The sequence below is a fragment of the Terrapene carolina genome, unplaced genomic scaffold (assembly GCF_002925995.2).
Source record: "Terrapene carolina triunguis isolate 2854851 unplaced genomic scaffold, T_m_triunguis-2.0 Scaffold58, whole genome shotgun sequence".
Lineage (NCBI taxonomy): Eukaryota > Metazoa > Chordata > Testudines > Emydidae > Terrapene > Terrapene triunguis.
Genome location: NW_020664409.1, coordinates 38120282 through 38133278, shown reverse-complemented (window position 1 = coordinate 38133278; position 12997 = coordinate 38120282). Strand labels below are relative to the sequence as shown.

The 12997-nt window shown below is 43.4% G+C and overlaps 1 protein-coding gene across 1 annotated transcript in view; it reads left to right on the top strand.

Annotated features, from left to right (window-relative positions):
* The window catches only part of CDH2 (cadherin 2), a 196338-nt gene that overhangs the window by 177924 nt on the left and 5417 nt on the right, over nucleotides 1-12997 (top strand). Inside the window, exon 15 of the mRNA XM_026661747.1 lies at nucleotides 6433-6597. Coding sequence (XP_026517532.1) covers nucleotides 6433-6597 — 165 coding nt within the window. The remainder of the gene's footprint in view (nucleotides 1-6432; nucleotides 6598-12997) is intronic.

Here is a 12997-nt window from a genome sequence, read left to right as displayed (position 1 = left end):
AAGGCAGGCTCTAACAGTGACCCACATCTCCCCTCAGAGCTGTCCATTGCAAAGTCACCACCATCCATGATTTAAAGGGATATTGTCAACTTTATTTTTTTTAAATTGCCTAATTCAAAAATCTCAGGTTTCTGTTAGCTCACCCTTTCAATAATATGTTCAGATTTTTTTTCTTTATACCTTTCTTTAAAAAAGGAAAGGGAAAAAATTAAGATTTTTCTGCTTCAGTGATAATGTTTACAAGGGTCTTTACAAGGGCTGAGAAACAATACCAAAGGCAACGTGAGCTTCCTGTCTCATATATCTATAAGACAGTGAGAATATACAAAGTGCCACCAAATGCACCCAGAGAACAAACTGAAAAATAGTGAGAAATTATATATTTAGTAAACTTATTTCAGTATTTAGCAGCAATAATAGGCAAAATATTTCCTACTAAAAGGTAATATTTTTTTCAAGTTGATCGTATAATGTAATCATTTAGGATTATATTATGGAGATCTGGTTTGATAATTTGGTTTGCACAATACTGGCACAGCTTCTTCCAAAGAGGTACTGCAATGAGCCTGACCTGGGAGATTGCTGGGAAGGAGATACAGCTTTTTCTATCTGATCTAGTGCAAGAGCTGCCTAGTGTCAGGGCTGGGCGGTGGGTGGCTTGTGTGCACCGGTCAGCTACTAAATTGCAGTCAGGAGATGAGTAGCAGCGTTATGTTAGGTCAGGATACCAGGAAGTTAGTGTTAGGCCCCAAGTTATAGACAGCAAGCAAATAGCAGTTAGGGACAAACTAGGGTCAGAAGCCAGAGTCTAGGGTGTATAGCAAAGAAAGCTCTAGAGCAGAAGCAAGCAGGCAGTCTGAATTGTTGCTCAGACAGCTCCCCATGATGGCTTCCCAGTATACCAGCATAAGCCAACTAGTGGGCTGTGAGGGGCTACCAATCAGGCCATGCAGAGCGGTACTTCCTGAAGAGCCTAGCTTCACAGGGTCCTCCAGTGTAAACCCAGCCCAAGCTTCCAATGGCAATGCAGAAGTATCACTGGCCTAGAACATCCCAGGTTCTAGTCCTGCTGGTTCTTCTTCTAGTGCTTGCTCATGTTCATTCCATATTAGGTGTGTGTGCACGCCACATGCACTGGTGCTGGAATTTTTTCCCTCAACAGTAGCCGTAGGGGACCGGCTCTGGCGCCCTCTGGAGTGGCGCCCGCATGGTGCGGAATAAGGGGTGCTGCCAGCTCCCCCCACCCTCAGTTCCTTCTTGCCACCAATGACGGTGCTGGAATGTCTGCTGCTTCAACTAGTGTTACCTGTTCTCCGTTCTTGTGAACTTGCATAACCTGTAATTTAGTTGTATGTAGTTAGTAGTTGAACTAGTTACCCTTAGTAGTAGTTTAGAGTCTTCGTGAGTTCCGAACGGAACTCAGCCTGGGGACGGGGCATGTGCTACCCCCAAAAATAAAGACTTAAAGAGCCTGGATCTTTTTGGACACAAAGTTTATTCATCTTCCAGCCTGCAATTGAGAGTGGCCAACCACCAGGCCCTCCTGGGCCACTCTGACGTTAACATGTGGCAGGCCATGGCCAAGTTCGAGGGTTCCCTTCCTGAAGGATCCTGGAAGGAATTCCGAGCGATCCTCGGTGAAGGCACGGCCGCGGCCAGGGCGGCCCTCCAGGCAGCATCTGACACAGCGGACTCTGCCACCCATTCCATGGGCTCCGCCATCTCCATGCAGCAGGCTCCCCATCTGCTCCTCTCAGGCTTATCCAGCAAGGCTCAGGAGTCGATACAGGACCTTCCCTTCGACAGCTAGGCCCTGTTTGCAGAACAGACAGACAACAAGCTGCATGGTTTAAAGGACTCCCGAACCACCCTGAAAACTCTGCAGCTTTATGTCCCAGGCCAGACACATAAGCAGTTCAAACCGAAGCAGCCTCAGGGCCATGAGAGCCAAACTCATCAGGACCTGCCTCACAAGAAAGCCAAGGACTATAAACACCGTCCGAACCATGCTCCTCCACCCTCTGCTCAGTCGGGTTCAACCCGAAACAAGCAGGGGGCCAAGCGATCATTTTGAGGGTGCGCCCAAAGGCAACCTATCAGACCAGAGGTGGGCAACCTGCGGCCTGACCGCGGCCCATCAGAATAATCCGCTGGTGGGCCGCGAGACAGTGTTTACATTGACCGTCCGCAGGCACGGCCGCCCGCACCTCCCAGTGGTCGCGGTTCGCCATTCCCGGCCAATGGGAGCTGCGGTAGGTGGCGGCCAGCAAGTCCCTGTAGCCTGCATTGCTTCCCGCAGTTCCCATTGGCCAGGAATGGTGAACAACGACCACTGGGAGCTGCGGGCGGCCGTGCCTGTGGACGATCAATGTAAACACTGTCTCGCGGCCCACCAGCGGATTATTCTGATGGGCTGTGTGCAGGCCGCAGGTTGCCCCCCACTGCACCAGACTATTCCCCGGATCCATCCTCCCCATTTTTTTATACCTTTCTGTGAAATCCTACCCGCCTCCATTGGTACTGCTTGGGAATCACCTAATATGGAATGGACATGAGCAAGAAAAGACAGTTACCTTTTTCCGTAACTGTTCTTCAAGATGTGTTGCTTATATCCATTCCATGACCCGCCCTCCTTCTCCACTGTTGGAGTTCCAGCAAGAAGGAACTGAGGGATGGGGGAGCTGGTGGTGCCCCTTATACCGCGCCATGCGGGCACCACTCCAGAGGGCGCCAGAACTGGTCCCCTACGGATGCTGCTGAGGGAAAAACTTCCGGCACCGGTGCATGTGGCGAGCACACACACCTAATATGGCATGGACATGAGCAACACATCTCAAAGAACACCAGTTACGGAACAAGTTAACTGTCTTTTCTTACACCTAGTCATAAATTGTGGTTAATTTGATCTACCTGATGTGAAAGCCTCTGGGAGGGATTAATTTGAGAGCTGCTGGAGATTAGGCTAGACAGAAGATGAAAATGCTGGTAAGTAAAGAGAGCCTCTGAGGATATGTCTACACAGCCCATGGCAGCAAATCTTTCAGTCTAGGTCAACAGACTCAGGCTTGCGGGGCTCATGCTAGAACTCTAAGAATAGCTGAGTAGACAGTGTGTTGATTGGACTCAGGCTTTGACGCCTGCCCCCCTCCATAGGCATCAGAGCCTGAGCTCCAGCCCAAGCCGCAACTTCAAAGTGCTGTCTACAGATCTATTCTTAGAGCGCTAGTGCGAGCCATTCATGCCTGAGGCTGTCAACCTTGGCTGTGTAGAGATACCCTGAAAGATTTGCCAGACATTGCCTGCTGTCTTTGCTGATAGTCTTCCAGCCTTGTTCGTAATGTTCGTAAACTAGGGCCAAACAGTGATTTGGCTGCATGTTTAAAGAGGGAAAGAGGAAATGTCTTAAACACTCAGGACCCACACTATATAGGGCTATATATATAGGGCTTTCTAGATTAATATCAACTCTGTGAATTGAAAAAAGGAAGCCACTGCAATACATGCAGCACATGTGGTATGTGCTAAACACTGATTGCACTACTAAATAGATAGGCCATCATTTTCTGCACTACATGAAGCTCATGAGCAGTCCTCAAGGGTAGTCCTAAGCAGTGTGTGCTAAAACAGTTAACCCCAGAGGGTGACAGGGTCATGGAGACTTGCGGCATATCTGAGAGAAAGCACACATCAAGCTGTGATGGCTGGGTAAAAAGCACTGAGTCACTGTTTCTACCTGATTCCAAAAGCATATTGAAATCTACATTTCCCTTCATTCAAAAAGTAGAATTGGTTTTAGATAGAATGTTCTTGGTGTCGGGTTCTCCACTCTGGAATTCACTTCTGTTGTCTGGTTTCCAGAACTCCAGGTCAAAGTGTGGAGCCCATCTCTTTTCTCAATCTGGTTGTAAAGCGTTGCTGTCTATAGCAACAGGCTGGACAAGTGCTTGTGTGGCTTTGGGCCAATTTAGAATTATTTTGGTGGAGTGGTTAGGATCCTGCACATGGCTCACTGATATATATACATATATAGTAGATATTGATTTTAATGAGGTTTTAATGAAATCAGAGAATAATATATGCTGATAATAGGCACAATATGTACCTTGGTGAATGTTCCATACCGTCCCTGATAATGACATTCTTGTGAGACCAGTTTCCACAGCTGGAAAACAAGGCAGGGGAGTATCATAGACTGAGCCCTGGGAACCAACAGGTCTAGGTGGCTGTGTAAAAACAAACTTGGCATTAGTAGTGCCCACTTGCAATAGGGAGTAACCTCCATAGCTGTAGAGACCAGGAATATTTAGAAACTTACAAAAAAAAAAGAGCTCTAACATATTTAAATTGTTGTGCCTGACTTGTTTGTTATTATATTGCTGTATGATTGTTGTTCAAAAAATGCCTTTTTTAATATCATTATAAAAATTGAATGATCAGAGAGGGCCTCACAGTTGTATTAAATTGGTTATTAACCATATTTTCTCGAGTGCGTCCTCATGAAATGCTGAGTACTCTCTGTTGATGTTTTCCACATTTGTCTTTCCTAAGGGTGTGGGAAGTATATTTAGAGTCTTTTTTCATAATTTCTAAAATTTAAATCTAAATTCTGCTTTACTTCTACTTGAATTTTCTGATAGTGACATGTCACTAAACTATTTTGGCTTATTTTATTTAATAGAAGGAAAGGATGAAGAGCTCTTTCTTCCTTTTGTATACCTTTCATCAGTTCTTACATTGTATTGACCTCACATACTATTTAGTAGAGACAGCTTTATTATTCTGTTTTGTGTATTGAGCACTTTAAAGAGGAAGAGTTTACCAGCTAATTAAAAAACAGGCAATAAATTTTAAATGTATGCAATTCCATTCCCAGAGCTCATCAATGCTGTTCCACCTTTTTAACTACATATTTATGGCCATCAGAAGGTCTCAATCCCAAAGCTGAGGAACAGTAACAAATTTTGGGACGGAGAGTGCAAATGACAATTTGTTACAATTCTCCCAAACAAATTTTACTGCTATCAGGAGACCTGTCCACCCACCCATCTGCACGACCCCTTTTATTAGTCATCTTCTGAGGGTCACAAAGTAACATTTTCAAAAACACCCTATGTCACATTTTCTGAAGTGCCTTTAATGAGACCCACTACATACAGAGAGCTCCGATTATAAATGATAATCTTTACTAGGCCAATTCTATGTGGAAAAGTAATGTTAAATGATATTATGGGATTTTTAACATTTCCAATAAATACAGTTGGCATGGTTTAACTCCTTACATCTTCCTCTGAAAGTACCTTCAGGACCATAATTTTAAAAAACAATCTTTATATTTAATTCAGATGATAGCCAGACATGGCATAGTCCTGATCTAAAGATTCATGGGCCAGATCCTGATCCCCACTTCAGTGTGCAAAGCATACAGAAAGCCAATGGATCCAGCTCCATGAGGAGTTCATCTATACAGGAGACGCTCTCTGATGGCAGAGGACCACCACATCAGCTTCTACACTCCCCACAACCCAAGTCCCAGCATAGGGGGCATGTCTCAGAAAATGTGGGAGTGAGTGGCCGGGTGACCCCTGGCTGCTGGAATGACCCGTGGGGCAGTGGCCAGCTGGCATAATGTAGAGCAGCCTTGAGGTTATGCTACTTATACACCAGGGACTGGACTGGCATCCAGCTGCTGGGCACTATTCAGATGCAGCCCAGGATGGGGATTTATATCTTAAATCTATAGATATTTAACTAATGACATGGAATTCATAATGCTATGCTAGTGTCATCAACCAGCCAGAGTTCTGAATCTGCAGAATCAAGTACTTAATGATCAGATCCAAGAGTAATCTCCAGAAAGTGCTTAGAATTAAAGCCAAATCTGAGAAGCTTTGTACTTTTCATGACATTTTCCCCCTTCAGCTCTCCTGTTATGGAAGCCACATGAAATCAGCAAGCAGTCTTAAACTCAGTCTTTGAAGGTATTATAAAACTGCAGCACTCTGCACTTGCGTATGTCTCAGAATGAGGGTGTCTGGCATTTATTTGGTTTGAAAAATACAAGTCAGATTTGGCATCTGCGCTACATGCTGTAAATCAGCATTTACTAGGCAAATTGTTTAGTCGCTTAATAGTGCTACTCCAAATCTTTGTTTCTCAATGGAAAATTGATGATCTGCACTACAAAGCTGATGGGATATAGACATTTGACAGGGTATTGCGAAGGTAGACACGGAGTATAAAAGAAATGATGGTTTTATTCATTATTCATGAATGTAAATGGCAAATTTCCATTAGGACACCTACAGAATCATTCTCAATAAATGTTATGATTTGCAAGGTATGTCTTTGCTGAATGTGTGCTTTCTATTTTATTTTCCTATAAAAAGTGTTGAAAAATCTCTGGACCCATTTTCTTTGTTTCCTTCTTTTCAGGACTATGATTTAAGCCAGCTTCAGCAACCCGATACCATAGAACCAGATGCCATCAAACCTGTGGGGATCAGACGGCTTGATGAAAGACCAATCCATGCAGAACCGCAGTACCCAGTCAGATCAGCTGCTCCTCATCCTGGGGATATCGGGGACTTCATTAACGAGGTAAAAGAGAAAAAATAGTTTCCTTGCAGGATCGGATAGGCTTTTATATGTTGCTAATTGCACTCTGCATGAATAGCTGTTACATTTGGAACATAATAACTTTTTTAAACTTGCTTATACAATTAAAATGACCTTGGTAGATAGAAATAAATATGGCCTTTTTAAGTGCAGACAAATTTAATTAACTCATTCAAATAGAAAGGGAAGATATGTCAATTAACTTTTGAACATTTATATTAATTGCATTCACACTATGTTATCAGCCTTAACCACAATATCTCCAAGAGGGATTATACCATGGGTTCCAAGTAATAAATAGACTAACAAAATTATAATTTAGCCTAAATTCATTTATTAATGCAGATTAATTTAATAATGGAAGAAGTTCATTTTGATTTTCCTCACACATTACCCTTTGAATCCAGATAATAGTGGAAATTCAATGCCTTAAAAAGACCAAAAGAGTTCCAGCAAACAAGATTAGTGAGTAGGGCAGCTAAATTAAATGTTATGTAAGTGCTTTAAATAATTTCCTTGTCAAAGAGTTTTTAAGAGGCTCTGTGCCTTTTTGATTCTTGCAAAGTAACAAAAAGATAATTGACAGTGAATGAAGATTTAGAATTTACTTTAAAAGATATTTTCAGTTATGAAAGAAATATTTGCCTACAAACATTTTTTTAAATTATTGTTATCATTGACCAAATGTTTGGGTATATTTAAGTCATTTATTTTGTGGAACTTAAAATGCTAGACATTTCAGTGTGTTCTTTATGCTTATTACTTTGGGCAGAAAAAATATTAAAGAATAACTTGTCATTTATATTCTCTGATTTTCTCAAGTGTTTGTTACCTGAATAAACAGTTTAAGGTAACTGCTGATTGGAGCTAGGAAAATTTTGCAAAAATGCTCTTGTGAATATTTGAATTTTTTAACAAAATCCCTGTTGTGATGTTCATACCTCTTTTGTGTTTGCTAGAATATTTTTTGGATGCAACAAGATTACTCCCAGGAATGAACACAGACCTCCATTTCTAAGTGACCATTGAGAGAATATTAGTATTCAATTTCGATGAACATTCAAAATTTGCATTAGAAATCTGATTCTGAGAGTAGCATTCTTCGAATCAGGGGGTAGAAACCAACCATGTGACAAGGTGACCAGTCACACGGCTAACATTTCAACTAATAAATATTTGAGAAAATCACGATTTGCTGGTGGACAGTATGGAATCAAGTGGGGAAAAAGGTGAAATTCATCATGGGTCCCTTGTCTCCATCCCCTCTCTGGGGATGATCCTAACTTCCTTGCACAACCAAACAAGGGCTAGAGATGGTCTAGCTCCATATGAATTATTTCTTACATATTATTCATCCAGCTGTTCTTGTGACATAGTTTCTGTGTGCTGTACAATGATGTTATACTATCCAGTTGTGATTTATTGTGAATGTGGACATGCTAGGCCATGGAAAGGGGAAATGGAGGCAGGGAGCCTACCTTCAAGGCACCTTCTCCTCATGGCCTCAGGTTGGCTGTGCAAGTGGTTGCCTGCCTTGATTTCCCTCTTCTGGTGTCTTCTGCCCAGGAGCGGATTGCCTGCCTGCATCCTCCTTCATAATGGCATACAGCGGCCCTGGGTGGGTGCCCTTCTGCAGCAGGCCACAGCATGACTGGACTGCCTTCCTCATTTGCCTCTCACATGATGGAGTCCCCAGTAACTCCACAAAAGCTCTTCACATATAAATAGCTCTTCTCCAAGGTTAATTTATTTCAGAAGTCCCACAACCATAATCCAGAATTCCCCAGCAAAGTGCAAACATCAAGTCTTTCAAGGCCCAACAGTCCATCAACACACTAAGTACAGCTCTGGCATCTCACCGCACTCCAGCTCTCCAGTACAGCTCCAGCATCTCTCGCCTCTCTTAGACTTTCAGATATGCTTCTGGTGTCTCTCACCACTCCTCACACCAACCGTGGGGTGCTTTTCCCCCTTGTTTCCTTCCTGGGTAGGCTTCCAGCACTTGCCCAGAAATACCAGCGGGCTGACCCCTCAGTTGTTCTCCAGGCTCGACCCTCTCTGGCCCCCTGGCTTCAGCTCTCATGCTGAAAGAGCCAGCAGGCATCTCCCTCTGCTGCTCTCTCTGGCTCTGGCTCTCTGGCCTGGGGACATTTGTAGGTGACCCCCTGACTGCCTTCCTGCCTTCCGCTTTCACCAGCGCCACTGCTCCCTGTATTAGGGGCCTCCCCTCCCTGAAGCTCTGAGCTCTTTCTCCTCTCAGAACTCTGGATTCTCTCTTTCCCTCTAAGGACTCAGCATTCTAAACTCTCCCTTGCCTTTGGGGTGTCTCTCACTTCTAATTTCTAGGGACATTACACCAAACTAGGGCACACCTGGATTGAAACAGGAGAGCTGGGCCCAATTCCATTTAAGGGGCCAACTACCCTGTTACAATTATACTTCACTGTCAGGGGCGGCTCTATGTATTTTTCCGCCCCAAGCACGGAAGTCAGGCAGCTTTCGGTGGCATGCCTGCGGGAGGTCCGGCAGGTAACGCGGATTCGGCGGCATGCCTGCGGGAGGTCCGCTGGTCCTGCGCCTTCGGCGTACCCGCCATCGAATTGCCGCTGAAACCGCGGGACCGACGGACCTCCTGCAGGCACTCCGCCAAAGGCTCCCTGACTGCCGCACCCACGGCGACCGGCAGTCCGCCCCCCGTGGCTTGCGCCCCAGGCACGCGCTTGGTGTGCTGGTGCCTGGAGCTGCCCCTGTTCACTGTTATGGTTTTTTTTTATTTTGCAATGTAGGGAGCTGTTCCAGCAAACCCTTACTCACATGAGTAAACTTCTACAGATATAAGTGGTACCATTGACTGCTATGTACGTAAGGGTTGGTGGACTGATCCTTGAATATGTAATAAATTTCAGAAACACATCATTTTATTTTTAAGAAGTCCTTATAACAGTTACTTTTCTAATGCTAAAAGGGTTTTTTAAACCATTTAGACTCAAGTTTTCAGCACCTTTCTTCTGCAGTCGTCACTGAAGGCATCATTCTAGCACGTGGCATCAGCCATAAACAATGAGCTACACCTCTTCCTTGTGGAAGCTGGAGACAGTCCAGTGTTGTTGCTGGGGCTCTTCAGACTAAGCCACATGATGCCCCTCATGAGCATCTGCCTCAGGTTTTGCCAGTTGAACAAGTTGGAAGTTTGGCTTATCCTGAACAATTGTATTATAATTTCAGTTTTAATTTGTTTTTCAGCAGTGGGAAGTCCCTTTCTGTTCTCAAAACACTTAATATTTTATTGAGCAAAGCCCCAAATGCTCATAAGTCTGTCCTTAAGTACTCAAATGGAAGTTAACGAGCTTGGGAAGCAGGAAGATCTTTTCAGGTGGTTCCCAAGGCCCCATGGCAAGCTCTTTGTCCAGTCAGGGTATTGCAACCTCACCCCCATTTGCACAGAGCAGCAGTCACTCATGAGAAACTACGACGAAAGAGTTCCCTTTTCCTGATGGCCATGCTTCTGAGGAGGGCAAGCTCTCTGCATCCGGTGATGACCTGGAGAGCCATACACTCAGGTTTTCCCCCGAGTGCTTTAATACTACAGCTACAAGGCAGTAAACCCAGCAAAATGCAAGAAGAAGGTCCCAAAACTAAAGAGAAATATCTTCCCACCAAACAAAATTAGATGTTTCACCTACTTTCCTCCTTGGAGGACACGGCAGGTTCCGAATCGGCAGTCCCAGTTAAAATTAAAATGTTAAATAGAATCATAAAAATCTCATACATTTACATGAACTACCACAGGTCCCTAAAGTCAGAAGAGGAGTAGCCTCACACCGACTTATATTCAAAAAATCACTAAGACTTTAAGACAAAAGACACTTTGTGGGGAGTTCTTTGAAGCCCTCATCACCAGCCATGTAGATAGTGGCAGCAATCACAGACGTTGCAGGATCAGCAACTGTGGATCTAAGGATCAAAAGGATTCCTTGTCATTGTTCAGGAAAATATATTTGTGGTAACCTGGTGGCTTATTGGCCTCAGAGAATGATTCTCGCTTGGTGCGAATTTGACTGGGTTCAGATTTTGGACAGGTCCAACCAATGTTTATGTAAATTATTGGCCTTAATGTGATTTGCTTCAAGAACAAGGTCTCTAACTCAGTGGCTACAAGGAAGCTGTGCCTACATCCATGGACAGCAGACAGTCATCAGAGTGAATACTCTGCACATCCAAGTCACAGGTGAAAAGCTGTTGGGAGAAATGCGAGAGAAATTAGCAGCAAAGAATGCAAAAGGGCTTGAACTGTCTTTACCAGAATTGGCAATGCAGTCCTTTTGTCCCTACCAGCACCTAAAAAAGGTCTTTGGAATGGAACTTTGTAATGTGCATTTGCTGTAGAAGCCTCTTCCTTTCATTCTACCGTATGCTCCGAGAATCTTATAAAAATGCAGGTAGTGCAAGGGCATAGATTCCTAGTCATAAGAACGGCCATACTGGATCAATGGCCCATCCAGCCCAGTATCCTGTCTTCTGACAGTGGCCAATGCCAGGTGCTTCAGAGGGAAGGAACAGAATAGACAATCATCGAGTGATCCATCCCCTGTCATCCACTCCCAGCTTCTGGCAGTCAGAGACTAGGGACATCCAGAGCATGAGGTTGTATCCTTGCCCACCCTGGCTAGTAGTCATTAATGGACCTATCCTCCATGAACTTATCTAGTTCTTTTTTTGAACCCTGTTACAGTTCAGGCCTTCACAACATCCTCTGGCAACAAGTTCCACAGGTTGACTGTGCATTGTGTGAAGAAATTCTTCCTTTTGTTTGTTTTAAACCTGCTGCCTATTAATTTCATTGGGTGACCCCTGGTTCTTGTGTTATGAGAAGGAGTAAATAATACTTCCTTATTAACTTTCTCCACACCAGTCATGATTTGATAGACCTTTATCATATCACCTTTAGCCATCTCTTTTCCAAGCTGAACAGTCCTAGTCTTTTTAATCTCTCCTCATATGGAAGATTTCCCACCCTCTTAATCATTTTTGTTGCCCTTCTCTGTATGTTTTCCATTTCTAATGTTTCTTTTTTGAGATGGTCCAAATTACTCAAGTAATATGCAAGGAAATCTACCTAACTTGATGAGGAATATGTAACTGAGTATGCTGTACCATCCTAATGACTTGTCAGTTGAAAACAACTGTTAAAATATGCAATGCTGTTAAAACATTCAAGCATTTTGAAAATATTAAAACAGTTATGCTTAATAGATAACCACTTTCCAAAAAGAAAAGAATTCCAGTTGTGACTTACAGTTATAATGTGGTTTGCGGGCATAAACAAAAATTACCACAGGGACTTGCTTGCTTTGTCTGTTTCAGTGGATAGATGAGTCTCTAATTTTAAGGAAAAAACTCCTTTTCTTCCAGTCCAGTGTACAAACAAGTTGGTAAGATAAGTCATGTGTTATTAGGAATCCTCTGTAGACATTCTGAATTCTATTTTGAGTTTTTAAAAAGTGGAACATTATTAACACTTAGAATACTTGAGGATTTGCATACCAGTGTAAATTAAGCATACGTTGCAATAGCTTTATTCAATCTAACAGTACATTTTCAAGAGTCAACTGTCCCTGAACAGAAATCTTAGAATCATAGAATATTAGAGTTGGAAGAGACCTCAGGAGGTCATCTAGTCCAACCCCCTGCTCAAAGCAGGGCCAACACCAACTAAATCATCTTGAAGAAATTGTATTATGGTAGAGAGCTTGAGGCTAAAGATCTATTTCTAATCAACACAGGACATAGCCTGAGGTAAATTAAATGTAAATCACAATCCAAAGGCCCCATCCCATGAGATGCAGAGGACCCTCCACTCATTTTGAAGTAATATTGCTGTTGGTGGTGTTAAGGTCTTTGCAAGAGGGAGCCCTTCAATGTGCTCTCTCTTCAAAAGCCAATTCTTAGATTGTTACAATTGTTCATATAACCCTTAGGCTTCCCTTCCTTATTCCCAATCCCCCTCCCAGCACCACCAAACACATCTCTCAGATCCGATAAAGAACAAGAATTTATGAAAATGTAAGCACAAGAACATTGATTCTCTAATGTTCCCCATTCTTGTTCAGGATTCTGTAGTTTACCTTTTCCTGTCATTTGGTAACAGTAGATAAAATGAGAGCATTATGGGTGCTTAGCTTATGTAAACATAAGGTTGCTGAACCTCCTTGGTCAACTCTGGGTGCAAATTCCCCTTCCTCCTTCATGCTTCCTCTGAGTAACAGGGGTTGGGGCCTGGGCAGAAAGAGGGGAAAGTTGAAGCCAAATTTGTCTGAGTAAAGTTTACATCTCCACTATTGAGGCAGCTTATCCATCTGGCAAACCTCGTGTGGTTCTTAAG